General features: G+C 46.8%; 1 protein-coding gene across 1 annotated transcript in view; it reads left to right on the forward strand.

Annotated features, from left to right (window-relative positions):
* The window catches only part of CDH13 (cadherin 13), a 1,026,047-nt gene that overhangs the window by 522,284 nt on the left and 477,831 nt on the right, over positions 1-25,932 (forward strand). Inside the window, exon 11 of the mRNA XM_044921967.1 lies at positions 11,070-11,222. Coding sequence (XP_044777902.1) covers positions 11,070-11,222 — 153 coding nt within the window. The remainder of the gene's footprint in view (positions 1-11,069; positions 11,223-25,932) is intronic.

The raw sequence follows: 25,932 nt of genomic DNA on the forward strand, positions 1-25,932 counted from the left end.
TAATTTATTATCCTTTTAGATGGCAGAATGCATGCAGAAACCTCCAAATTATGCCATTACTATGACAAAGCTAAGAGGGTATGAGAAGGTAAAGATATTCCTGCCAGGAATTTGATGTATGGGGAGAATGGGTGACCCGCTGGATACATATAAATCTGAGAATGGAGACTTGAAAGTTCCTCATCTTGGCTCTGCCACTGGCATAAGGCCTGAAATGAACATCTCTGCTCTCAGCCTTCATGGGGTGGGCATGTCACCAGGAGGCCAGACTGGAGCACTGTCAACAGCGCCAGGCTCTGAAGCTTTGTTGATTCTACTTCTGGGCTGTTTCCACTCAACCCAGCATACATTGATTAGTTGGCCATATGGAGTCTGGCTTAAAACCATGGGCTCTGGATACTTGGATTCAAATCCAAAGTTGTTCCCTAGCTGACTTTGCCAAGGTGTGTGGGACTCAGTTTATTCCTCTGTAAAGATTAATATCAGTACCTATTCCATAGAGCTATTGTAAGGGTTAAATAGAACTATTGTATGTAAAATGTTTAGAATAAGTGTGGCAAAGAGTTCGTGTTCAATAAAAAGTAGCTCTGTCATTCTCCTCCTCCTCCTCCTCATCATCATTATCATCATTTAATAGTTATAAAAAGAACAATTGCATTATTGAATATTTTATGTATTTAAGCATTGCATATCTCCCAGATCATTTACTCACCATATTTCTTTTAGGATGGGCATTATTTCCCCCATTTTGCAGAGGATGGGAGTGGGGCTAAGAGAGGCCACATTGCTTACAAAAGTTCCCATTGCTCATGAGCTCTGAGCTGGGATGCAGACACCTCTTTACCTATCTTCCAACCCTGTTCTCCTAAACACATTAATCGGGATAGGTTAGGCTCTGCTGTAGTGATAAGCAATCCCAAATTTCAGTTGATCAAACTAACAGAGGTTTAATTAAGCTCTATGTCCATTGAGGGTTAGGTGGAGGCTCTGCTCCTCCTCACCATCATTCTTTCCTTGGGATCTAGGTGGATGAAGTCACCACTATTTGGAAAATTGCTGGTCACATGGAGAAGTCAGAAAAGAACATGGATAAGCACACCACAGCTCTTAGAGCTTTTGCTCAGAAATAGCTGAAGTGACACATGTCACTTTCACTCACACTTCATTGGCCAAAACAAGTCATATGACCACAATCAACTTCAAGTGGCTGGGGAAATACAGTCCTACTGTGTGCCCAGAAGGAGAGGAGCCAGAAAAGCACAGCCTCAGTGACTACTCCCTACTATCATAAGTCATCCCTAAATAGAATAGACTGCAGGTATAAAAGTCTAGAGTTTTTACCAGAGATTTCAGGGACCATCTTGATTTTCAGTAGAACAACAAGAGTTAAGGTCAAAGAAAATGTTTAGCTCATTCTCTTGGACAATAAAGTACGAAAAAGTGTGATACTGATGGCCAATGAATGGACTTTGGGTCCTGACAAGGAAAGCATAATGACTGAATAATCCAAAAATGACCCTCTTTCTCTGATCTGCTGTAGCATCTTCCAGCACATGTGTGATGTTGCATAATCTAGACTTCAGGGAATGCATAGAAGTGTGAGCCACTGGGGATGGCAAGGACTCTGGGACTCATAAATGGTCAATAAATGCTTTGAATGGAAGAAAAGGAGGTGGAGGGAGACTGTGTGTTAGAGGAAGGAAACACCTTTTCTAAAGTCATGAGAGAGAAACTAACCATGAGGCTAAGTGAATGGTGCTATAAGTTTGGTATATATTATTAACAAACATAAACTGTGTTCTTGTGGTGAGAACAGCACTCTGCCAATGACAAATTTATATATGCGGAGTCATACAACAATTGTCTCTTTGTGACTGGTTTATTTCACTTAGCATAGTGTCCTCAAGTTTCTTCCATATTGTAGCATGTGTCAGAATTCCCTTCTTTTTTAAGACTGAGTAATAATCCGTTTTATGGATATGCCACCTTTGGTTTATCCATTCATCGTTTGTTGGACACTTGCGTTGCTTCCACATCTCGGCTCTCAATAATGCTATAGAATACTCACTCTTTCCATGTGTCATTGGCTCATTTAGTAAAGGTGATATCACCCGTGGCCACTGATAAAATTTTTTTAAAACCTCAAAAGTAGAAATTTCATAAGCCACATTATTATATAAGTTGGAAATAAATAATTAAAATACTGTAAATACTTATAAATTAAGAAATAGTCTCATTAAAAAATTCTACAGCCTAGAGAAAATAGCCCAAAAGTAAAAACTATCAGAAAATAATGCCACAAAATTGTCCACAAATTAACACTGAATGCTATGGAACTCAGCATAAGCCATACTTAGGCATAATCTTAAATGTCTTTGTTATAAAAGAAGAGAAACAAAGCTGGTGTGATGATAGTGCTAAGAGATGAAGAGTAAGGATAGTGGATTCAGACATCCCCTCATCTTGTCTTCCTTCCCAAGGACACCACCTTGCCCTTAACCTTAGTGACCTCCATGGCACAATGGGAACCCTTCGAACATGATGGTGGACACAGCCAGCCCTAGCTAGGATGAGAACCACAAGAGTCTATGGTGGGTCTGTGCCTATCATCCACCTTTGGTGGATTGCCAGGGTGTTGGTTCAGTGTTTCTGCACCAGGAGATTGGGACTCTCGGCCCTGGGTTTTCCCTAGTTCTCCTCCTTAATTTATGACCTAGTGGCTGAAAGTAGTTGAGCAGCACGAGCGGGAGGAAAGGGCACAGATCTAACAGCTGCCCAGACCGCTGAACAGCCAAGTTCAAGGGCATGTCAAGGACCAAACCACAGCTGGGAATTAATTAGTGCTTACAGATCACCTTAGGGAACCAATCTAATGTTAAAACAAATGCCTTCTAGTAACTATAGAAGGCAGTAAGTGGGTTTTTTTTTTTCCTATTTAACATGGAAGAGACAACATCTTCAAAATTACCATGTACGTCAAGCTCTAGTAATTCCTCTTACGTATTTAAAAAAGTGATTACCAAAAATATTCTAAGGGTGAAGGAAAAATATACCCCAACCTCCATCCTCCAAAGAGCTGTACTGTTCACATGTGACTTATTCCCTTTGGTGATTTGCGGGGGAGGGAGTGAATTATTTTTCAGTTGTTCATCCTTTTGATCATATTGTGTGTGTGTGTGCGTGCGTGCGCACACACACGTGTGCATATAGTCTTCTATCTTTTGAAAAGAAATGTCTCCTGATTTTCTAAATAGAGAAGAATTAGAGGCATCACTTTAGTTGGCTGTGACTGGGAAGAAGTTCCAGGGTATTTGTCTTGGAGCTTCTTTGCCGTCAAGCACAATGTCTCCTTAGACAAGGGGTCTCCACACAAGGGGACCTTTGCAGATTATTAGGACAGGGAGGGCTCTAAGTCCCTTCCTGACTCCTAGGTATTACCACTGCCTAGGAAGTTAACTTTAGGGATTTGTAAAAAGAGAAATGAAAAGGTTTTGATGTTGCACAGGTAAAAAGAGAAATGAAAAGGTTTTGATGTTGCACAATTTTTTTTTAAAGGTTAGGACAAAAGACCTTATTTTTAAAATGTGAGTTTGGGTTTATGAGCATTTTGTGATCATATAAAAACCTGCAAATAAAGTCATACTTCTTTACTCAAAGCTTTCATCAAGTATCTTCTGTGTTCCAGACCCAGGAAATTTTATTTTATTTTATTTTATTTTAAGGATTTTATTTATTTATTTGACAGAGACACAGCTAGAGAGGGAACACAGCAGGGGGAGTGGGAGAGGGAGAAGCAGGCTTCCCGCCGAGCAGAGAGCCCGATGTGGGGCTCGATCCCAGGACTCTGCGATCATGACCTGAGCCGAAGGCAGACGCTTAACGACTGAGCCACCCAGGCGCCCCCAGACCCAGGAAATTTTAAAGAGAATAAGAAATAAATAGCCCAAGGGATAATCACCACCAACAACAAAGAGGCCATCTGCTCTCTCTGCTCTAATAGACCTCGCTGGTGAGCAGGGCTAAGCTCCGAGGATGAGGTTCATTCCTCATGGAGCAGGGCGGAGGAGCTCAAGAGAAGCTTCAGTAAGTGGGCAATCCTGGTGCTGAGTCCAGAAAGACAGGCTGGGGGACGGAAGTCCAGCTGCCCTAGGTCCAAAGAAAGTGAACAAAGTTCAAAAGGTCTGTGGTTGGCTGTGGCCAAAGTTAGAATTGTAGAATCAGGTGCAGACCCATCAGGAGGGCCCCTGAGAATTGACCCTGGGAGCAGTACAGAACCATCATGAATTCTAGCCTGGGAACTGTCATGGTGAGATTTGTGTTTCTATTCTAGAATGGCCATTCTGGTTGCAATTAGAACAGGAGATGAGAAAAAAGAAATCAGAAACTTGCAGGCCAGTGAGGAGGTGATTATCACATCGATTTACTTACTCGGTATGCAAATATTTATTGCACTATGTACCATTCTAGGCCCTTAGAACAAAACAGGCAAAAGTCTCTAGTGGAGATCTGAGTTCAAGTATACACACAAGAAGTCAGGGCCAGAACTCTTCAGCAAACATGGTATACAAAGCTAGATGACTGTGTCATGTTTATATATGGAATACATCTTCCATGGGGGGAAAACCAATGTCAGTACAATGAAGGAAAATTCTGAACCACACAGAGACACCAGAATGAACAATTAAAAACCACATTGACTAAAGGCCATGTGGGGTCCTGGACTGGATTTCGGATCAGAAAAAAGAAGTGGGAAAACTAGAGAAACTTGAATACATAAAATCTAGATCTTGGTTAGTTCATAGTCATGTATCACGCAGTTGTGAGCACGGTATGTAAGATGTTAACATTTGGGGAAGTTAGATGAAAGGTAAATGGGAAATCTGCACTACCTTTGCGACATTTCTGTAAATGTAAAATTATTCCCCCAAAAAGTTTATATGTAAACTTTTTTAATGTATCCCAGCCACATTGAATAGAAAAAAAAATTTGTAGAAAAATTTATACAGAATGATCCTACTCGTGTAAAAACATTCAAAACTGCTGTATGTTCTATGAGTGCGTATGTGTATAAATTCATGGAAGAATCCCTTAAAACTATACACAACCAGAAGACAGAGGTGGGAGCAGGACGTAGGGGATTCAGAGGAGGGCCTTGGTTTGCCCATAATGTGCTAGTCTAAGAAATATGCAGCAGGACTGTCCTCTGCAATTCAGATCAAGCAATCCCTGCCTCAGTATTTCTTGTCCCTCCGTGGGTGCAGAGGACTCTGGTCGCAGCGGGGCCGTGCCACCCCAATAGCCGGTATGCTGGCCGCCCCATGGCTACCTGGGAAGTCACTTTACCCAGGTACATAGCAAGATGCCTGTGTGCTATTCACATGCCTTTAAGGCTGTTGGCACCCAGGGCCAGAGTTCTTTCTCTCTCATCATTAGCTATGTCTTTTGTTTTTTGTTTTTTCCATTCAAACTCAGAGGATAAGTAAGGAAGGCAAAAAAAAAAAAAAAAAAAAAAAATCCCACTGTGAAAAGAAGTGTTGAATTACAAAGTCCAATAGGAGAGACCAGCTAATTGTGAAGCCCTGCTATGTGGGATAATGGGTGTTAACAGCTGCTACAGGAGCGGAGACTCACAGCAGGATTTGTTCTGACCAGAAGGAGTGCCCTGGATTTCTTAAATCCCATCACATTAAACAACTACAAAAGGACTACCCCCCTGGGGCCACAGCCCTGGAGTAGCACAGGGTAGTTTTCCCGAGAGGAGCATAGTGTAATAAAGCTTGTCCGCAAACCCTCTTGACTAGCGTGGGATAGCTCCGATGTGTGGCTCAAGGCCTCCTTGGGTTTGTGGCCATTGCACACCTGCTCTCTCCCCAGATCAGTGAGGCTGGAGTGGGCTGGGCAAAACTGGACCCTCTGGAGTCCCAGCTGGGGACCCAGAAGCCGGAGATATGGTGGGTGATTCCTAAATCTCAACCGAGCCAGGACTCCTGGCTTTTCCCTGGAACGCAACCCCCACCCGCATGCTCTCCCCTCCAAGGTTTCTCCAAACCGTAGGGTATTTGGATGCAGTTGGAGATGTCAGTCTTGGGGAAGTAGCAACTCTGCTTTACTGACATTCTAGAAAACAGGTTTTTTGTTTTTGTTTTTGTTTTTTTTTTAAAGATTTTATTTATTTGAGAGAGAGAATGAGAGAGAGAGAGAGAGAGCACATGAGAGGGGGGAGGGTCAGAGGGAGAAGCAGACTCCCTGCCGAGCAGGGAGCCCGATGCGGGACTCGATCCCGGGACTCCAGGATCATGACCTGAGCCGAAGGCAGTCGCTCAACCAACTGAGCCACCCAGGCGCCCTAGAAAACAGGTTTTTAAATTAGAGTTCCTAATAATGTCATATGTTTAAAATAGGTCTAGAGAGGAGTAGCAAACAGACCCAGCCTTTTGTCAGCATAATGCTCCAAATGGTAGCAGTGGAAACCAGCACCAGTTATAATGGGTATGGATGGTGCTGAAATCTGTCTCAGTAGTCCTCAAACTGGCGTACGTTGCAATTATCAGGGCACTTGTCAAAGCCCACGTCACCAAGCCCCATCCCCAGGGTTCCTGATTCGGGAGCTCTGGGTGAGGCCTGGGAATTTGCATTTCTAACAAGGTGATGCCCATGCTGGTCCAGGGAACCACATCTTGAGACACGTCCCTGGGCTGGTGGCCCCATAATGCTCATTAGTCTGGGGGTGCCATACTTGGTGTGGCTGTGGGCGCGCCTTCAAAGTGGACATGGTTCTGAGGACCGGGAGGCAGATTCAGTAGATCTGTCAAAAGCCAAGCCTCTAAAAACAGAAATATTGAGAGAGAGGGGAGTCATGCAGCACAAAGCAGAGGTGATCACAGCAGGACTTCCTTCTTCTCTGCGAAGAAGTCATTTAAATCCAGCAGCCAAGACCCTGCTTCTGTGGGGTCAGGTGGCTCAAGCTGTCTGAGAGCAAGGAAATGACCCAGAACTGACCTTGATGGCAGGAGGAAAGGTGGTTCCGGGGGGATTTCTGTGTCCAGAACTCAGTGCTAAGGGGCAAACAGAAATGGGAGGGTGGCCATATTTGCCCCAAGAGGGCCTTCAGGACCATCTCTGACTGTGTGCCTTCTAGAAAGTCTGGGAGGCTGTACTCCCAGCCCTTTCTGAGCAGGGCAGCGTCCAGAAAGGAGATCAGAGCACAGAAGATCTCCCCTGGCAGGGCTTCACCAGTGAGCTGTGTCCGGTACACAGATGGGGTCAGAAGTCCACTCCTGGGAGCACCACAGCTCGTGTAGATTGCCCATGTTCATTTCCCGTCACACTGTCTCCTGACTTAATACGGCCTTTGGATAGGACCTGCCTACCTTAAGTGTGCTCAAGGGAGCAAGAGGAAGAGGTTTTAATCCACATTGAAGTGGTAAAAGGGGGGAGGAAGGGAGAGTAAACAGGGAGGTGACAAAGAAGGCAGATTTTGATCAGTGGCCCCTTCCCACAGTAAGCCTGTTTCCAGAGCACTTCTCGTCTCAAACCAGAGATGTTTGTAAGTCTTGTGTTTTGAAAGGAAATTTGTTCTCTTACAAACGGATTCTTTTTTGGGTGCCTGAGTGGCTCAGTTGGTTAAGCGACTGCCTTCGGCTCAGGTCATGATCCTCGAGTCCTGGGATCGAGTCCCACATCGGGCTCCCTGCTCAGCAGGGAGTCTGCTTCTCGCTCTGACCCTCTTCCCTCTCGTGCTCTCTCTCTCTCATTCTCTCTCTCCCAAATAAATAAATAAATAAATAAAAGAAAGGGATTCTTTTTTAATACTATAGTTAACATGCTCTTTTTATGCCTGGAAGTCTCCGTCTTACCCAATGACAACGAAGGTGTGTCGGTGTGATTTTGCTGTGATTATTACCCTCAGTATGGTGATCGTTAGCTACAATTCATTGAGTACCTTCTGTGAGCCAAGAAGTGCACTTTGCACACACTATCTCATTAAACCCTCAGCAACCCTGGGACGTGAGCGGTGTTTTCCTCATTTTTACAGATGAGGAAATGGAGAGCCAAGTAGGCAAAGAACCATGTTCCAGGTTCCAGAACTGCCCACTGGCCAAGCCAGGATGAGAGCCTATGCTTGTCTGAACAGTGGTGTCCTAAAGTAAATAGATATTGGAACTGGTTCCAGCTGTATGCCAGGCAGTGGGATCCCTGGGTGATCCCAGTATGCTGAGGCTGTTGACCCCGTGGAGCTCCCCAGCAGGAGGGAGTGGGTCATGGGGAGAATGTCAGTTGGATTAAATCAAGTCAAGCAGTGATTAAAAAACTCTTTTCTTTTTTTTTTTTTTAAAGATTTTATTTATTTATTTGACAGAGAGAGAGATAGCTAGAGCAGGAACACAAGCAGGGGGAGTGGGAGAGGGAGAGGCAGGCTTCCCGCTGAGCAGGGAGCCCGATGTGGGACTCGATCCCAGGACCCCAGGATCATGACCTGAGCCGAAGGCAGACGCTTAACGACTGAGCCACCCAGGCGCCCAAAAAACTCTTTTCATCAGAAGATACCACATGCCTTATTTTTAGTCTTGCTTTAGATGATATTTTATGTTAATCTTAAAAATGCAAACAGAGGGGCACCTGGGTAGCTCAGTTGGTTAAGCGACTGCCTTCGGCTCAGGTCATGATCCTGGAGTCCCTGGATCGAGTCCCGCATCAGGCTCCCTGCTCGGCAGGGAGTCTGCTTCTCCCTCTGACCCTCCCCCCTCTCATGTGCTCTCTCTCATTCTCTCTCTCTCAAATAAATAAATAAAATCTTTAAAAAAAAAATGCAGAGATAATTGGTGTTTAATCAAAACCCTCAATGTATTTAAGTAAAATTTTAAATCAGAAAAAAAAACAACAACAGCACTGCTCTATGGAACTGTGTCAGCTCTGTGGAACTGTGCCAGGTCTGTCAACTGGGCATGAGGGTCATGCTGCCTTAGGCTCCACTGCCACCTGGTGGCAGACATCGGAATTGCAGGCATGGCCGCCACAGCAATGGGGTCTGGGAGAGACTGATCCCACCAGAAGGCGCATTTCCTGTCCTGTCCCCCAAAACCCTCAGGCACGGGTGACAGTGTTCCAATAGGTGCCTGGTCATTTGTAAATTGGTTACAGCTGGATCAGTATCAGCTTTCATTTTGCTGTCTGTCCTGAATATCTACTGTGGTCAGGTGACCTTTAAATTGTTACCATGGGGGGGCGGGGGAAAAAAAATTGTTACCATCGAATTCATGTTCACATATTGATGATAAAGTGACGTTAAATATACACGAATCCTTGGACAAACTCAAGAACCACTTCACGCAAATAATGGTTCTCTCTTTAGCTGGGAATCTTCAAACACTATTAAAAAAAAACAACAAACATAGTTTGTCTCCTAATTACCCCTCAACCTCTCTCAAACCATGCTAATGACTCCCCGTTTCTGGAGTCGTGTAGCCTCCCCCTCGCCGGCCACTGCCTGTGTCTGTGCTGTTCCCTCTGCCAGAACCATCTTCCTGCATCTTATCACCTGAATTCTCTTCAAATGTCAAAGCAAGCCGGACAACCTGTAGGGAATTATCTTAAATTCAGAAGTGTCAACGTTGCATAGCAATGTCCCTATAGAAACGGGAGGTGGGTTCTGAATCCCGTCCTCATCTCTTTAGCAGCTCTGACCGTGGCTTCATCCATGAAGTACAAATGATAATGTCCCCTAACACCACCAGCACTGGTGCGAGGGTTTTCTAGGTGTGTAAGTGTGTGTAAGATGCTTCCTGAGCGGGGCGCCTGGTGGCTCAGTCGTTAAGCGGCTGCCTTCGGCTCAGGTCACAATCCCAGGATCCTGCGATCGAGCCCTGCATCCGGCTCCCTGCTCAGCGGGGAGCCTGCTTCTCCCTCTCCCTCTGCCCCTCCCTGCCCCCCCGCTTGCGTTCTCTCGCTCTCTCTCAAATAAATAAATAAAATAAAAAATATTCTCTCTCCCTCGCCCTCTGTCCCTCCCCCCACTCGCACATGTGCTGGTGCTCTCCCTCCCTCACTCCCACAAATAAATAAATAAAATCCTTTTTAGAGGTGCCTGCATGGCTCAGTCGTTAAGCGTCTGCCTTCAGCTCAGGTCATGGTCCCAGGGTCCTGGGATCGAGCCCCGCATCAGGCTCCCTGCTCCGAGGGGAGCCTGCTTCTCCCTCTCCCGCTCCCCCTGCTTGTGTTCCCTCTCTCGCTGTCTCTCTCTCTCTGTCAAATAAATAAATAAAATCTAAAAAAAAAGAAATATCTCAAGTACAGAGAATACCTTCTCGTGCACTCTTGCATTCAACACCTAGGAGCCTCTTGCTGTCATTGCTGAACTTGTTAGAGTTAAAATGTTGAGGGGCGCCTGGGTGGCTCTGTCGTTAAGTGTCCGCCCTCGGCTCAGGTCATGATCCCAGGGTCCTGGGATCGAGCCCCGCATCGGGCTCCCTGCTCTGCAGGAAGCCTGCTTCTCCCTCTCCCACATCTCCCGCTTGTGTTCCCTCTCTCGCTGTGTCTCTCTCTGTCAAATAAATAAATAAAATCTTTAAAAAAAAAAAATGCTTCCTGAGCATCTGGCCTGCTACCCAGAAGCAATGGTGCAGGTGACATTGCTGATGACTGAGTTTTGTAAATAGTTAGAACTTCGGTGAATGCCTGCCCACTACAGGACTGCCCACTCATTTTTTTCCCATTGTCTATTTGGTCTGGCTTGCAGAAAAAAAAAAATATATATATCTTTTTCTTGAGAGTAACAATAAGAATGTCCAATCTTGAATGTCCTGGAGTGATTTCCCATCTAGATCTATCCCTACGTGTCCGTCCCCCTCCCACCATGCTGGAAAGTTTCCCCAGCTGTAAGCCGCAAAGATTTGCATGTCAGGATGAAAGGTGTTAAGCAATGATGCTATTTTTGGTGATGCTGCCTTAGTCGAGTTTATCTGGCCGCCGGCACCTGTGATTAGTGGATTGGTCACTGAGTTATACTGAAAATGTGCTTTCTCTGTGTTTTCCAGCCAGAGTCTTAAATGTCATTCTGTTTCTCTGACCAGGTAGTCGATAGTGACAGACCGGAAGGGTCCAAGTTCCGGCTCACTGGAAAGGGAGTGGATCAAGAGCCTAAAGGAATTTTCAGAATCAATGAGAACACAGGTAGCGTCTCCGTGACACGGACCTTGGACAGAGAAATGATCGCTACTTATCAGGTGAGTGTTCCTCAAGTGCCCACCCTGAATTGCAGACGTGTGGCTTTTCCGAGACTATTGTCTTCCCACTGAGCTCGTTATTTCTGTGCCTCATCAAACCTGGAGCTGTGCGGCTTTAAGTGTGTCTCTGTGAGAGCCAAGTGGCATTGAACCCCAGCAGGGTAACAATAGGGGCCCCTTTCTCATCAGCAGAGCCTGCAGGCCTCTGTGAGACTTTGGGCACTGGAGACCAAGAAGGTCCCCTTGGGGGACCTCAGAGGAGGTCGGAACCGTGAGGGCAGCTTGGGCTTTCCAAAAACTGGCTCAATTATGAACAGCTATAAAAGCTGTGAACCCTTGGATGGGATCATTGTGCTTTTAGAAATCTACCCTAAGGAAATAGGGAGGAATTTAGACTTTTGTGTAATGCTGTTATAGCAAGACACGATCCTTAAAATGGAACCGATTTTGCTAAATATTCAGCAATGGGGGAGTGGTTAAATTATGGCACAACTTTGCAAGGAGGTTTTGTACATTTAAAACACTTTTGAAGAAGTTCTGGTTATATGGGAGAAATTCAAGATATTGAGTGGAAACAGAAACACAAATACATATGGTATCCTCCATGCAAATTGAGTATTTGCACATATCACAACAGGTGTAGATTTGGGAGGAAACATGATGGAAGAAAAATCAAAGTGTTAATGGTTGTATTTGGGTGTTACCGACTTTTTCTTTGTTTTTCTGATTTTTCTACAAAGTACTTAAGTTTATTTTTTAAAGAATTATTTATTTATTTTAGAGAGAGAGAGTGAGCGGGGGCAGGGGCAGAGGGAGAGAGAGAGAGAAGCTCAAGCAGACTTCCTGCTGAGTGCAGAGCCCAATGCAGGGCTCGATCCCAGGACCCCGAGATCATGACCAGAGCCAAAACCAAGAGTCAGACGCTTAACTGACTGAGCCACCTAGGTGCCCCTTAAGTTACTTTTTTATGGAGAAATAAAAGGCTCTTTGTAAAAGGGTAGTTTCAGAAGTGGATACCCATTCAGGACACACAGACCAGAGCAGTGGCAAACAGATATTGGGGTGAGCACTAACTCTCATATGGGCTTGAGGTCAGTCCTCTCCCTTCTTTACAACACCCCCCAAAACTTCCCTTCTCACAGCCTGTGTTACAGACCCAGGCCTCTGAGGGTATGAGCTCATTCTTTGAGAAATGAGATGGAATTCTCGGCCATTTTCAGGAAATGCCCTCCGTGGGGCGCAGTGCACTGAGCTGCAAGCAGGCACTGTGGGAACAAGGCTCAGCCAACAATGTTTGTGTTCCGTCGTCATGGCCTTGGCCTGTGCATTTCCCTGGATCGGGGTCAGAAGGTGGTGTTCAATTTATAGGACGAGATTTAGCATCTCTGGTTTTCTTGGTCAAAACACCACATAAGAATAATCCAATCCCACGGCAGCAACATTACTCTCTCTCACCCAAACCTGTGTTGTTCCTTTATTAGAGACAGAGGGTAGAGGGACAGTGCATTGAAAAGTAAGTGCTCTGGATGGAAAACGGGTACTCTGGGGTCTGGCCTGCCCTGTCATCCCGAGCTGTTGACCTTGGGAAGACCATGTAAGCTCTGGTCCTCAGGATCCCATCCATAGAATTCGAGTCCCCCTCATCTCCCTATCGGATTGCTCTGAGTTTCCAGGGCATTGAAGACAGTGTGAGGGTGTTGGAGGAATCCAAGAACTGGACAAGTAGAAGCTGCCCAGGGAAGGTGTTGGAACACAGAAGGTGTCTGTCAGCAGATCTCATGCTGAGCAACGTGCCCAAGGGTTCTGGGTCCGGGGAAGACGAGGGTGCTTCCCAGACCCCGCTCTCAGAAGCTTTGCCAAAGGGTAGATGCTGCGAGCATCTGCAGGGGTACCATCTGTCAGAAATCACCAAAGGGTGAGCAGAGTGTCCTTAGTGTATACTTGCGGGGAACCTGGTTGTTGCAGAAACTGAATGCTGCACCCTCTGAAAGTGGTGACCTCGACAGCAACCAGAGGGGACGTGGCAGCTGTCGGGGTCTAGCTGCTGCCCGAAAAGCCAGCACCAGTCCATAGGTGCATGGCCTCATCTCTTTCCACGCCTATCATGGGAAGAGCCATTAGTTTTCAGACACGGGAAACTAAGGATACAATACATTTTATAATGTCATAGCACAGTGATCACGTTTAAGAGCTCTTCGTGTCGCAAAGTGCTATTTGAGGCTCAGCACTGCTACTTACTGAGCTGTGTGATCTTGGGCAACGCACTTACCCTCTCTGATCTTACAATTCTCATCCATGAAACGGGGATAGTACTAGCGCCTCTAAGGACTGTAGAAGCTAAAATTGCTAGCTTTAATCAGCTTTCAGTTGTTCATCAGTGAGTAAAATAGAGCCTGGTCTGTGGCTTGGAACTTCTCGTATTTTTTTTTCCTTAAAGTGAAGCCATATAGTATCATAGCAATTAAAAACATAATTTTGTACACAGCCGCATTTGCTGCACCAGATGATGTCACAGACTAGCTGTGGAAACTTGGGCAGGGGGTCTGTCTCAACTTTCTCATCTGTAAAATGGGAATGATAATAATACTATCTTAGAGGATTTTAATGGATTAAATAAGTTAATATGTGTCACGCATTTAGAATAATGCCAGAAACACCGTGAGCACTATATGATCTTACCACACGAGTGAGAGATTCATGATGGATGGTCAAGGAAGGTTGTAGCCCAGCCTGCCCAGATCAAGCGTGAACTTTCCATGGGTGATATTGAGTTTATTTTATAGTTTCATAGCATATTGATTAATTATTCATTTTTTTCTACATATATTTGACTGAAGACACAGAGTGAGGCACTCCCTCCAAGGTGTTAGGGGAATCTGGTGGGAAACCAGACACACCGGGTTCCCAGCCTTCACGTAGCTTTTGTTTTAATGCCTAGGCTTTGTTTCACAATGAACTGCTTTAAACTCCTCACCATTGGGCGTGTGATCTGCTGGCCCACAGTGCCTTGTTCATCATGTGGCTTAGTTTACCCCCGGGGAACAGGGCCACGAGTGCCCAGTGGGGAGATGCTGGTCCTGGTGGGAATGCGGGGTCTTACAAGAGCACCCAGGTACAACAGCCCAACAGCAGCCTGGCCCAGAGCCACTCTCACCTAGCCTTAGGGGCCCTGTTTCTAACAATATACTCCCCACGCCTCTTGCTTGCTCTTTTATTAGTCTTTGTCCCGTTTCCTTCCTGTCCTTGCTGAGGAATGTCCCCATCACCCTCTGTTTGGTTCTCCTATTTCTAGATTTACTGGGTTACTCTAGTTGATACACTTTGCACGCAGGAATGTTGCAACTCCTGTCCATTTCAAGCACCCATTTAGAAAGAATCTACTATCCCAGCGGCAGTTAGATCCATCCCATTCACGGTGGTCATCGTGGTTGGTGGCAAACAACCTTCTTTCAAGAGCTGGATCCTCCAATCCCCACATTTTCCATTTCCCCTCTGGCAAGTTCTGAGAAGCAGCAAGCCTGTGGGCGAATGAATTTCCATCATAAGCCCTCCGTTGTTGGTGCTGTTTATTTTAGAGTTAAGGGATCCTCACATGCAAGTCAAACACTGCTTGCTACTTCCCAAACCCAACAGGAAAGCATTCAGAACTAAGCCTTGGGGATTTGCACAATAAGAAATAACCAGGGATAGATAATTGGTCCTTGGGCCCCTGAGTTTTTATCATCATTAAAGCTACCGTTTATTGAACACTACATGGCTGATACTGCGCTGAACACTTCATACACGTTCTCTTATTTAACTCATTTCACCCAGGAGACTTAAGAAGTAGATGTTAACACCATTTTACAGATAAGCAAATAACTGTGAAATAACTTTTGTAAGGTCTCGCAGCTGGGGTGTGTAGAATCTGGGATCCATATCCACGTCTCTCCACCTCCAAAGCCCTGCGCTTCCAACCACTAAGAAATCCTTCTTCCAGTTTTACCCTCAGTTAGAATCTGATACCCAATCCGCACGTCTCCAGCCTTCTTTGTCAGGAACTCCCCTTGCTGGGACTGGAAAGGGGGTGTGGTTGGCTTGGTGATTGATGTCTTCCTAAATACCGTCTTGGTCCATGATCTACTGCCACTCTGCCCACTCTCCCTACCCCAGCCCCCAAAGGGCTTCCCAAGCTTCTGACCCACAGTGGCACCTGGTAAAATAATTTAGTTCTTACAGTATTGGAAGCTGACGTGTTAATGCAAAGACTCCTGAAATATTACTCATTATTATGCATTTTGCCAGCATTTGAGTGATTTGTGAACTCTTCATTGGAATAAAGTACTGTAAATGACTCATGAATGACCAAGTTTATGAAATTCTATAAAAATATTAGCAGGTGGTAATGATTCCCTCACACTGTGAATATAATCTGCTGGCTGCAAATCTGTCAATATGGCAGGACAGGAGTCGAGTGGGGGACAGAGTCTGTTAGGCAGGTTGGGGGGCTAGTAGGCAGTCTGGGCTGGGTTCAACAGGAGGTAGGGGGCAAAACAGGAAGTCAGGCCATCGAGGTGGGCAGGTATCATGGGCAGGGCATATTCACCCTGTTCTGTTGCCCACCGTTGGGAGACATACCGAGGACTGGGCATGTCAGAGCTGGGTGGGAGAAAAGGAGAGAGAGAACTAGCATTTACTAGGCACCCGTTAGGTGCCCAAGAGCTCTCTAGAGTACTAGATACACAAACCTATGGAACTGGTTTATTATCTTGCCTTTATGGATGTGTTAGCTGAGGGCCAAAGTGGTTCCCAAGATACATTATTGTTATTACTGTTGGTGCTAATGTTTATTGAACATATACAACGCGCCAAGGCTTTGTGCTAAATACCTAAATGATGATCTCATTTAATCTTCACAAAGATGAGCTTAATAATGTTATCTTGCCCAATTATAGAACCAGTAAGTGGAACAACCTGTGTTCTTGGCCTCAGCACATGAGCAGGATTTCGCTGTCTCCTTCTGAATATTTGTTCACATTTTCTGGACTATAACTTGCTCTCCTTCAAGCCAATTTCTTGGATACGTCTTGAATTTGTAGTTAAGATTATTGCCATAGAATTGGAATCCACCTGGCAGAAAGAAGGTTCCTCCTGTGTTTCCTTTCACTCATGTGGCTCTGCCCTGTTTCTAACCCATAGGTAGCTCCAAGACAATTTGGCAGACAATACATTAAAGTGAAAAATGCTGCTGTCAAGTCGAAATACATGTTTCATAACATTAGTGATTGTAAGAGAACCAAGACATGTAGATTTACCCACTTCGGAGAGTTATTTAGGTGATTAATCTGTTTATAATAATGTCCATGGTCTACATGGATCATGCATGCGTTACGTGATAGGACTGCACTGCCCTTGATAATATTTGTGCTTGGAATGTTCCCCTGGCCTGCGGTTGGAGGAACAAGTTACATCCTTCTTCATCCTCTAGTCTGATCACCCCCATGGCCATCTTTCTTAGATAGGATTCTTGGTGGTACTCCTCAAAATCCCTCCCAACTCGTGTATAAAGAAAGTGGTTTATTAAAGGGTACAGGGAGCTTATGTAATTGCCAAAGGGACCCAATAACCTGGCTCACGTGGGACACGAACATTGGTGGTGCTACAGGAAATACCCAGCCTTGGATGACACTGTTGTAGAGCAAGGGTTCTCAGCCTTGGCACTGTTGACATTTGGGGCTGAATAATTCTTTGTTACGGAGGCTGGTCTGTGCACTGCAGGGTGTTTAGAAACATGGCTGGTCTCGAACTCCTAGATCCTAATAGTATGCCCAATCCCAGTCTTGACAGTCTAAAATGTCTCCAGATAGTGTCAGTTGTCCCACAGGGGCAAAATTGTGAACCACTGTTCTAGAGGAGCAGTGACTGCTGCCACCTCTTCCCGCCACCCTGTTCCTGCGATGCTCAGAACGGGGTCCGCCTCGGCTGCCCAGAAATGTGCAGTGATTCCTACAGCATGCTTTCTGAACTGTAGATCCACGAAGCAGAACTTCTGCCTTCTGTCCCACTTCCATTGCCAAGTCTAACGCCGGGATGTCTGCAGGGAAGAACCTGGGTCATAGGAAGGACTGTTGCTGAGCTAGCAAGGGGTTCTGGGTGGCATTGAGGTGTACAGCGTCAGCCCCCACATCGTTGGTACCATCTTATTCCAGGGAGGAGACAGTCAGTGATAGGCATGGCTGTCTGAGGGCAGGTCACCAACCCATGCCCAGGAGAGTGTGTGGCTTCACACCTCTGATCCCAGCTTCTCTCATTATTACGGGCCTGTCAATCAATAACGCACGTGACCTTGGAAAGAACCTTGATTGGGAGGAGACAGAGACCCTGGGTTAAAAGCTCAGGCTCTGGAATCAGACTGACTGAGGTTAGAATTTTGATTCTGCTGTCGTAGGAACTATATGAAATTGCCATTTGTACAGGTGAACAAAGGGTGAATATGGGCCATTTCATGGTGTCACCTTTGGCAAGTTGTTTAATTCTTTCTCGTTTTCTCATCTTTACGGCCCGATCACGCCCTGGCTTCGTTGCGGTTGGTGAGTGGGATGTACAAGACTAGGGCTCAGTACAGCCACTGGCTAAGTGTTCCCGAGCCAGGAGCCATCACCTCACGTGCCGTTGTCCCCCAGCTCTCAGTGCTCCTGAGCCTTAGCATCACTGTAGCTGGCTGGCTCGACGTGTTAATTTGCGTCACTGATGGTGGCCTTGGAGCCGATTTCGTTACAGTCCCGCGGGGGAAACCAGTTGTGCCTTAAAGGTGTTTATTTCTCCAGGTGCTCTGGTCCGCCATGTGGACGCCCTCCACACTCCAGCTCGTACTCTTCACAACTGCCTTGTTTCTGTTTCAGTAATGGGTCCTGGGAGCCAGGCAGATCCGGCCCAGGCTTCTTTGCTCTGTCCTGTCTAGAGGCTGGATGATTGTTAAATGCCATGTGACAGAGTGTTTGCTTATTTCTCAGAAACCGGCCTTTTAGGCCAGAGATGAAACTGTCTTCAGAATATTTGAACAGGTACAGGAGAAGATAATTCCTGATAGGAGGAAGCTGGCCCTGGGGTCAGCAGAACGGGCTTTTCTGTCTTACTACATCTGGGGGCCTCAAGTAGTTTATTTGTGGTTCTCAAACTTTGCTGCACATGAAAACCATCTGGGGAGATTTTAAAGCTCCTGATGCCCAAGCTGCTCTCCAAACCAATTAAATTAGCGTGTCTTGGAGTGGGACCAAGCATCAGTACGTTTATAAAACTCCAGGTGTTTCCATTGTGTGGCCAAGTTGGAGAACCACTGGATTAATCTAACCCATCTGTACCCCAGTTTACTCAAACCAATGGGGATAATCACCCCCCACCAGGTAGATTTGTTGTGAATCTCAAGTGAGACAGCACACGGAGGAGTTTCCAACACGGAAGAGCAGAAAATCAAAGGTCTTCCTTCCCCTCAGTCAGCCACTTGACTCTGTGCGAACATCGGAAGCTAACTACTTTCTGGCATCTGTTTTGACACAGCACTTAAAAAACCGAAATGCAGAAAAGCAGAGTTGGATAAACAAATGAACAGGTTGTCTTGTGACTACAGTTAGAAAAAAAATAAATAACTCAGGATTTGGTCACGGCCTCTCCGCACCCCAGTACCCCCGAGCATCTCCATCTGGCTCCTTCCGGTTCCGCTCTTCACATTTCCAAGCACCTCATTTTGCAATCCAGCCTTATCTGCCAGGCGCAGCTGGTGAAGCTGAGGCATGAAGAGGTTAAGCGACATCGCCGAGCCCGCCGCGTCCCCGGGTCAGGGTGCTCCTGGCTGATTGTTTCTTTGGTCCACTAAGCAAAGTTGCTTCCCCACTCAGGGCTGCGGGAATGTGCTTTCCTAGACCTCATTTGCACAAACTCCTCAGAAGAGGTCTTGCATCTTGGCAGGTGGGCAAACACAACGCCCCTCGGCCTGCTCCTCCGCGGGCCGGGCCCGCAGGCTGCACCTGCATGCACTCATGGAACGCTAGACGTGTGACAACAATGCGTCCCTTATCTCTCCACGCATCTAACAACGGTGACCCTTCAGCATGACGGCTTGGGGGTATTTGTTCTTCGCAAATGAAGAATCACAATATATCACGACAGCAAGAGCCTTTAGACCCGTTTACTCTAAACTGCTAAGTTTACAAATAAGAACGAGTTTATTGGGCAACAGCTCTGACTCCCAGTGCTCAAAATCCACTGCCCATGTTTTGTGATCCCTCGATAGCAGGCATGGTGGCCGACCGCTCTGGGACCAGACCCTGCAGACACAGATAAAACATCCCTCTTAGCTCCCACTACTTGCTCCCCCGCTTGCTGCAGTCATCAGTTGGCATAAAGATTTTTTTTTTTCATTTGGTAAAAATGAGCCAGGGAGGGAAGGAATTTGTTCAGGGGCATGGACGAGGAAGAAAGAAGCACAAACGAGAAGATGAGAACAGGCTGTGCTTCTCCTCTGGCCCCTTAAAGTAAGCTTGACACTCTTGGGTTAGAGGGCAGAAAATGATGGGAATTATTTTTTTTATGAGATACTATGCAAAATTGGAGGTGAGGACCAGAAGCTAATTAAACCAAGTACAAAAGACAGGGTAAAATTCTCGGTTCAAGCACTATGGCTATGAAGCCAAGTGACAAAGGATGATGTAATTCAGAAGAGAGACATCCCCACCCTGACCCCTGAGACCCAGGCAGCACTTTGGCGTGGGAAGGGTTGGCAATTAGTGGGTAGATGACCATGGTGAAGGGCCCTCAAGGGGGAAGAATGAAGGGGAAGAAGAAGACAACATTAACTGGGAGCCCTTGTGAAACTAGCTTTGGACATCCTAAGAAATACTTGGGGAATAATATCATAATGGGGACTGAGTTCCCCTTGAGCAGGTTGAAAGCTGGACGTTCTCATGATGGGAGATTAATACAAATATGAGTCATGTCCTCATCCGGCACTGGGGAGCGGCCAGCCTCCAGGTTACCCATAACCCACCTCAATTCTGGCTGGCCGGCTGCTTACTGTTTAACTGGGGCAGACTCCTTAACTGCTACAGATCTGAAATGGAGAGAACCCGTGCACAGAATCCCAGGGTAAACGGGAGCAAGGAGCAACACAAGCTTTTACCCATGGAGCTTCTCTTCTAGCCAAGAGAGGTGGAGGGAAGTGGGGCAGTGCCTGTGGGAAGGCAACCTGGGACCCCCAAAAGGATGGATCTGTCTCAGGACGGGCACACACCCAGCAGCCCCATCAGGCAGGACCCAGATCACCCACAAGAATGATTCAGCCCACATTGACAGGATGCCTAATTAGTGCTAGTAGCCCTTTCCAGGTGCTGGGGACAGAGCTGTGAACAAACCACCAAGTTCCTGTACAGAACTCTGTCAATAAATGGAAATTAGTGAGTATATAACATGTCAGGTGGTTGTTAAGTACAGGGAACAAAACCGGAGCAGATTAAACATACAGAGAAGGATACGAGATGCTGCACGGCTCTGGCACCCAGAGCGGGAGAGGACGTTTGTAGGCAGGCCTGATGGGAAGTCTGAGGGCAGGAATGCTGTCCTTACCTCTCGGGTGTCCTTGGTAGCAGGGGTTCTCAACCACAGTGTCAGCCACAGTCAGCAGGGTGTTTGTGCCCCCCAGGGGACATCTGGCAATGTCTGGTTGTCACAACTAGGGGGATTGGTGCCACTGACATCTAGCGGGTCGAGATCAGAGATGTCGCTCAGTATCTTAGAATACACAGGACAGACCGTGCACGCCATGATCTGCAGGCGCTGGCAGGGGGCTGGCCTCTTAGAGGGTCTGAAGACAGACCATGGTGTAGTCACTCAAGTATTCATCAAGCTTGAATAGGCAAGAGGTCTGTGTTTGTCGCTGGGGCACCTGTTAAGGGATAGTGCTCCTGTCCTTGTAAAGCTCAGAGTCGAGCTGGGGACATTGCCCTAGGGCAAGGGCAGGGCTCAGGACCAGCCTTCCAGCCTTCCAGAGGACATGACATCAAAGCAAGTGCTTGAGAGTAAGGAGTTAGCCAAGTGACAGGGAGGGGCACAGGTCAGGAAGAGTGTTCCAAGGTGAGGGGACAGAAGAAGGGGCTTCAGACATTTCCGGAGGAGCTGGAGAGCAGGGCTCCCCTGGGGGACACAAAATGAACATGGCACGGGGAGAAGGTGGGACCCGAGTGCTGAAGAATCAGCTTAGACACCGTACCCGTAGGTGACAGGCAGATGATAGAGGATTTTAGGCTGGAGAGTGACATGATCAGATTTGGATTTGGCAAGGACTGCTTTGGTTGCAAAGAATGCATGGGAGCTAGCAAGTCCTGTCTCTGGGTCTCTGAAGCCAGAGTGGCACAGATCAGATAAACAGCATTCTCACCCAGGAAGACCCAGGAGAGGCGTCCAGACTCATCGTGAGTATATTAACTATACTTTGAGATGGATCATAGCAGGAATTGGAGAGCCAGGTCCTGCCAGGCCTTGCAGGGTAGGGTCAGGAGCTTGGATTTTATTCTAAGGAAGCCTAGGAGGGTTTTCAGCAAGGGAGTGACATCCGATTGGCATTTCAGGAAGATTTATTTGAACAAGTCAATAATAACAAACTAATTGCCATGAAATAGAAATTAAAAATGCATTCATTTGTTGAGAACCCAGCACCTACCAGGCACTGGGGGGAGAGAGAGAAAAGATAAAGCCCTGCCTTCCCTGAGCTCAGCATTAAAGTTCCCTTGTAGACGAGAGTAAACCAGAGAACTTTTCTTTATTCTGAATCAACGTGTGGAGGACTTGGGGTGCTTTGTGTGTTGGCTGGCCCTTCCCATTAGTTAGTCTCCAGGCCACGTGAACATTCTTTGTTAAAATTCCAAGGTTTTAGTTCTGTTTTCTATGGGGGTTTATCAGTGTGCTATCTCAAGATTATTTATTAAACACACTTGGCTGGAGCTGTTAGCTATCGATTCGTTTGATTGGCATCTGTTTTAAGATCTTTATTATGAAGAAGGCTTGGGCGCCTGGGTGGCTCAGTTGGATAAGCGACTGCCTTCGGCTCAGGTCATGATCCTGGAGTCCCAGGATCGAGTCCCGCATCGGGCTCCCTGCTCGGCAGGGAGTCTGCTTCTCCCTCTGACCCTCCTCCCTCTCATGCTCTCTGTCTCTCATTCTCTCTGTCTCAAATAAATAAATAAAATCTTTAAAAAAAAAAAAAAAAGAAGGCTTATCTTTTTTTCGCAGTGAGGCATTAGGTGCAAAAAGATCATTTCCATATTATTTTTCTTTCTTCTGAAGATGCAGAAGTTTGCATAATAGGCCCCTTTAAGCAAAGGCCATCTTTCCTGGTACCATGTTGGAAAGATGACTGCTCACTGAATAGGACTCAACTATGCTCTGTCACTCAGGGGTGCTCCTTCCCTGCCTGCAGCTGGGGCCAAACAGCCTGGCTCAGCATCCCAGAGCAGGCACCCCAGAGGTGGAATAAAGTGAAGGAAGCCTGAGAATTTAGTGAGAAGGCATCCTTACCCAGTGATGACTTAGCAAGTCAAACAACATTCATGGGATCCAAGACCACATTGACCACGTTTGACAGTAAGAAGTCAGGATGAGAGCCCTGTGCTTTTCCAAGTGATTCACACCCATCTGGCTTGGGGTACACATTCAGTGGATGGCTAACACCCGGGGCGCAACACAGACAAAGACATGAGGCAGAGGTCTTGCCAGCCAGTCAGAAAGGCCCAAAAACCAGGTGACTGGCATCTCACAATTCATTGCAAATGCAGTTTCTGTTTGAGTTTCAGTGCAGAGCCTAATAAGCTCTACACACAACAGCAGCAAAATATGGCCTGCAGAACCAGAAAGATTTACTCTCTGCCCCTTTACAGAAAAGGTTTGCCAACTCCTGGACTAACTTACCTTCACATCCCTTAGGAACTGGCAGCTCCTGCAGTCTGTTGATAATCTGATTTTAAGAGTTTTTGAGACCGTAGTCAGTCCCAAAAGGGAGTGTATAAGTTCCCCTTTTCTGGAGATTTCCCAGGGAAGTCTAAATGTGTGTGCCCTTTAAATGACAGGCATGCTGTTGGACCCAGAGTTGAAAGATGCCAGAAGCAAAGCCCCATTTCCCAATCATGAGCAGGGGCTGCCCGGGTTCATTTGCATACTGCTTCTTGAGTCAGTAAAACAGTTGTTGGAAAAGGCTCTGCAAAGGGAGAATGACTGCAGAGGTAGCATACAAGACAAAGCTCCTTGTTGCTACTCTCACCCAGCACGGTCCCTCTCCAGAGCACTGCTCAGGGAGCTGCATGCAGGCCTCAGAAGAGGGGCTCTAATCCTTGCATTGACTCAGTGTATTAGGAACCTCCATCCCTCTGTTCCCGTTTCTGCCATAACAAGCTATCACAAACTTGGTAGCTTAAAACAAAACAAATCTGTTCTCTTACTATTCCGGAGGCCAGAAGTCAAGTCTGGTGTCACTGGCCTAAAATCAAGGTTGCAGCAGGTAGGGCTGGTTCCTTCTGGAGGCTTTGGGAGAATCCATTCCCTTGCTTCCTCCAGCTTCTAGAGGCTGCCCACTTGCCTTGGCTTGTGGCCTCTTCCATCTGCAGAGCTGGCAATGGTGGGCTGAACCCTGCTCACACTGACATCTTTCTGGTTCCCTACCCATTCTCTGTCTCCTGTTTAAGGACTCTGCCATTACACGGGGTCCCCCTGGATAATCCAGAATAACCTCCTTATTGTAAATGCAGCTGATCAGCCCATTAATTCCATTTGCAACCTTAGCTCCCCTTTGCCTAGAACCTAACATGGCCACAGTTTCCAGGCACTAGGCTGTGGACATCTATGGGGGCCATCATGCTGCCTATCACCATACCCCCTTTTATAGATGAAGTAGAAGCACAGAGCAGGTTAGGAATTTATGCATGGTCACACAGCTGGTAAGTGATGGATGATCTTAGGCTCGGCCCCAGCCGAGTGGTCACTCGTGGTCACTCCCCGAATCTGGGGACGGATGGCACAGCCGACAGTGTGGCTTCGGACAGAGAGAACTAGAGGGAGGAAACGCTCAGCTGACCCTCTGCGGCAGCCCTGGGATTCTGTCTCTTAAAGGTTGGAGGAAGCTTGTTGCTTGCTGATGGGTCTTCCTACCAGAGCTCAAACGTCCAGGCCTTTCACACTATCCTCGTTACTCTTCTTGAAGAGAAGTGCGTTTATGTTGAAGTGTTTAGCGTTTCATTGCGGTGTTTTACGAGGATCATTTTCTTCAGAGCAAATGAGAGTCGGGGAATGGTTGATTTTCATTTCATTCCAGAGCTGCTTTGGATCCATCACTTAGCACAAGGTGGGGCCCAAAGGGTGACCTGCTCTGAAGCCCTCTTAACCCGTGGATGGAGTACTGATTACTCAGCCTCAGTAGGCGGATACCAGCAACCTGATTCTGACCCTAAGCTAGTCTTCACCATTGGACCCAGGCAGCTCCAGATTCCTGCCCCAGGGCGACTTAAACAAAACAGCAACAGCCCAGCTTGGCCACGCAGGGCCTGTATCAGGCTTGAACTCGATGCGCTTCCGAGGCAATCTCTTCCAAGAGCCCCCTAGCACGCCAGAAACACTGTTCTAGGCACAAGGCATTTAAGAATGAATGGAACACATTCATTGCCCCCCTCAGGAGCATCTACTCCCAAGAAGCTTGAAGATACTCTTTTTTTGGGGGGGGGGGGGCCTTTTTTCATTTGGAGAAACTGAGGCTTAGGGAAACGTCAGGAAGCAGGTCACATAGCCGGTAGGTAAGGGAGCCAAAGGACAAACCCACTTCCTCCCCTCCAGAGCACTGGGCACATACTGACTCTGCCACACTTCATGCAAGTACTGAGTGCTTGGTCTGCTCACTGTAAGCCAGTGGTTCTAGACTCGAATGACGCTGGCCCACTGGGCACAGGTGGCAAAGTCGGGGGACGTTTCTGGTTGCCACAACTGGGAGAGGGATGCTACTGGCATGTGGAGCTAGAGACCAGGAATGCCACTAGGCCTCCTACAATCCCTAGCACAGCCCCCACCACAAAGAATAATCCAGCCCCAAAAGCCAACCGTTCCCCTGCTGAGAAGCCCCGGGATAAAATGAGAATAAAACCTGCCCGGTAGGGCTGCCGCGAGCTTCGCAAGTGACAGCGTGTGTGCTCCGGTGGTGAGCCTGCCATCTAACCAGGCCAGGTTCTCAGCAACCAGACTGCAGGTGAGCTGGCCCCCTGGCTCGTCGCGGCTCCACCTGGCCCGAGCTCCTCCACGCTTAATTCTGAGAAGCACCCAGTAATGTTGTAGCAGAGCTCGCCAGTGTGCATTTTTTATTCTTCATGGTGTTTTTAATTTTTTTTTTTTCTTATTGCGGAAGACAAATTCCATTTCCTTACTCCTGAGGGAAAACTAATTCCAGCAAAGGCCATTTGTCTCTGGTACCTTAAGATCTCGATAATTTACTGCAAGTTTACTTTTATTGAAAATTATGTAGATATTATTCAGAAACACAATTTCCAACTATACAGAACACTTAAGCAGATTATATTTTAAGTGTTAATACATATATTGAGGTTACATGCTGGAATGTGCACTTCTCAAAGATACTTCTTTCCCTTTTTTATAGCTCTCTGCCTTTGAGATCCTCAAACTTGTGTGCTATGAAGTGCTGAAGGATTAA

Source organism: Neomonachus schauinslandi, chromosome 16, assembly GCF_002201575.2.
Source record: "Neomonachus schauinslandi chromosome 16, ASM220157v2, whole genome shotgun sequence".
Taxonomy (NCBI): domain Eukaryota; kingdom Metazoa; phylum Chordata; class Mammalia; order Carnivora; family Phocidae; genus Neomonachus; species Neomonachus schauinslandi.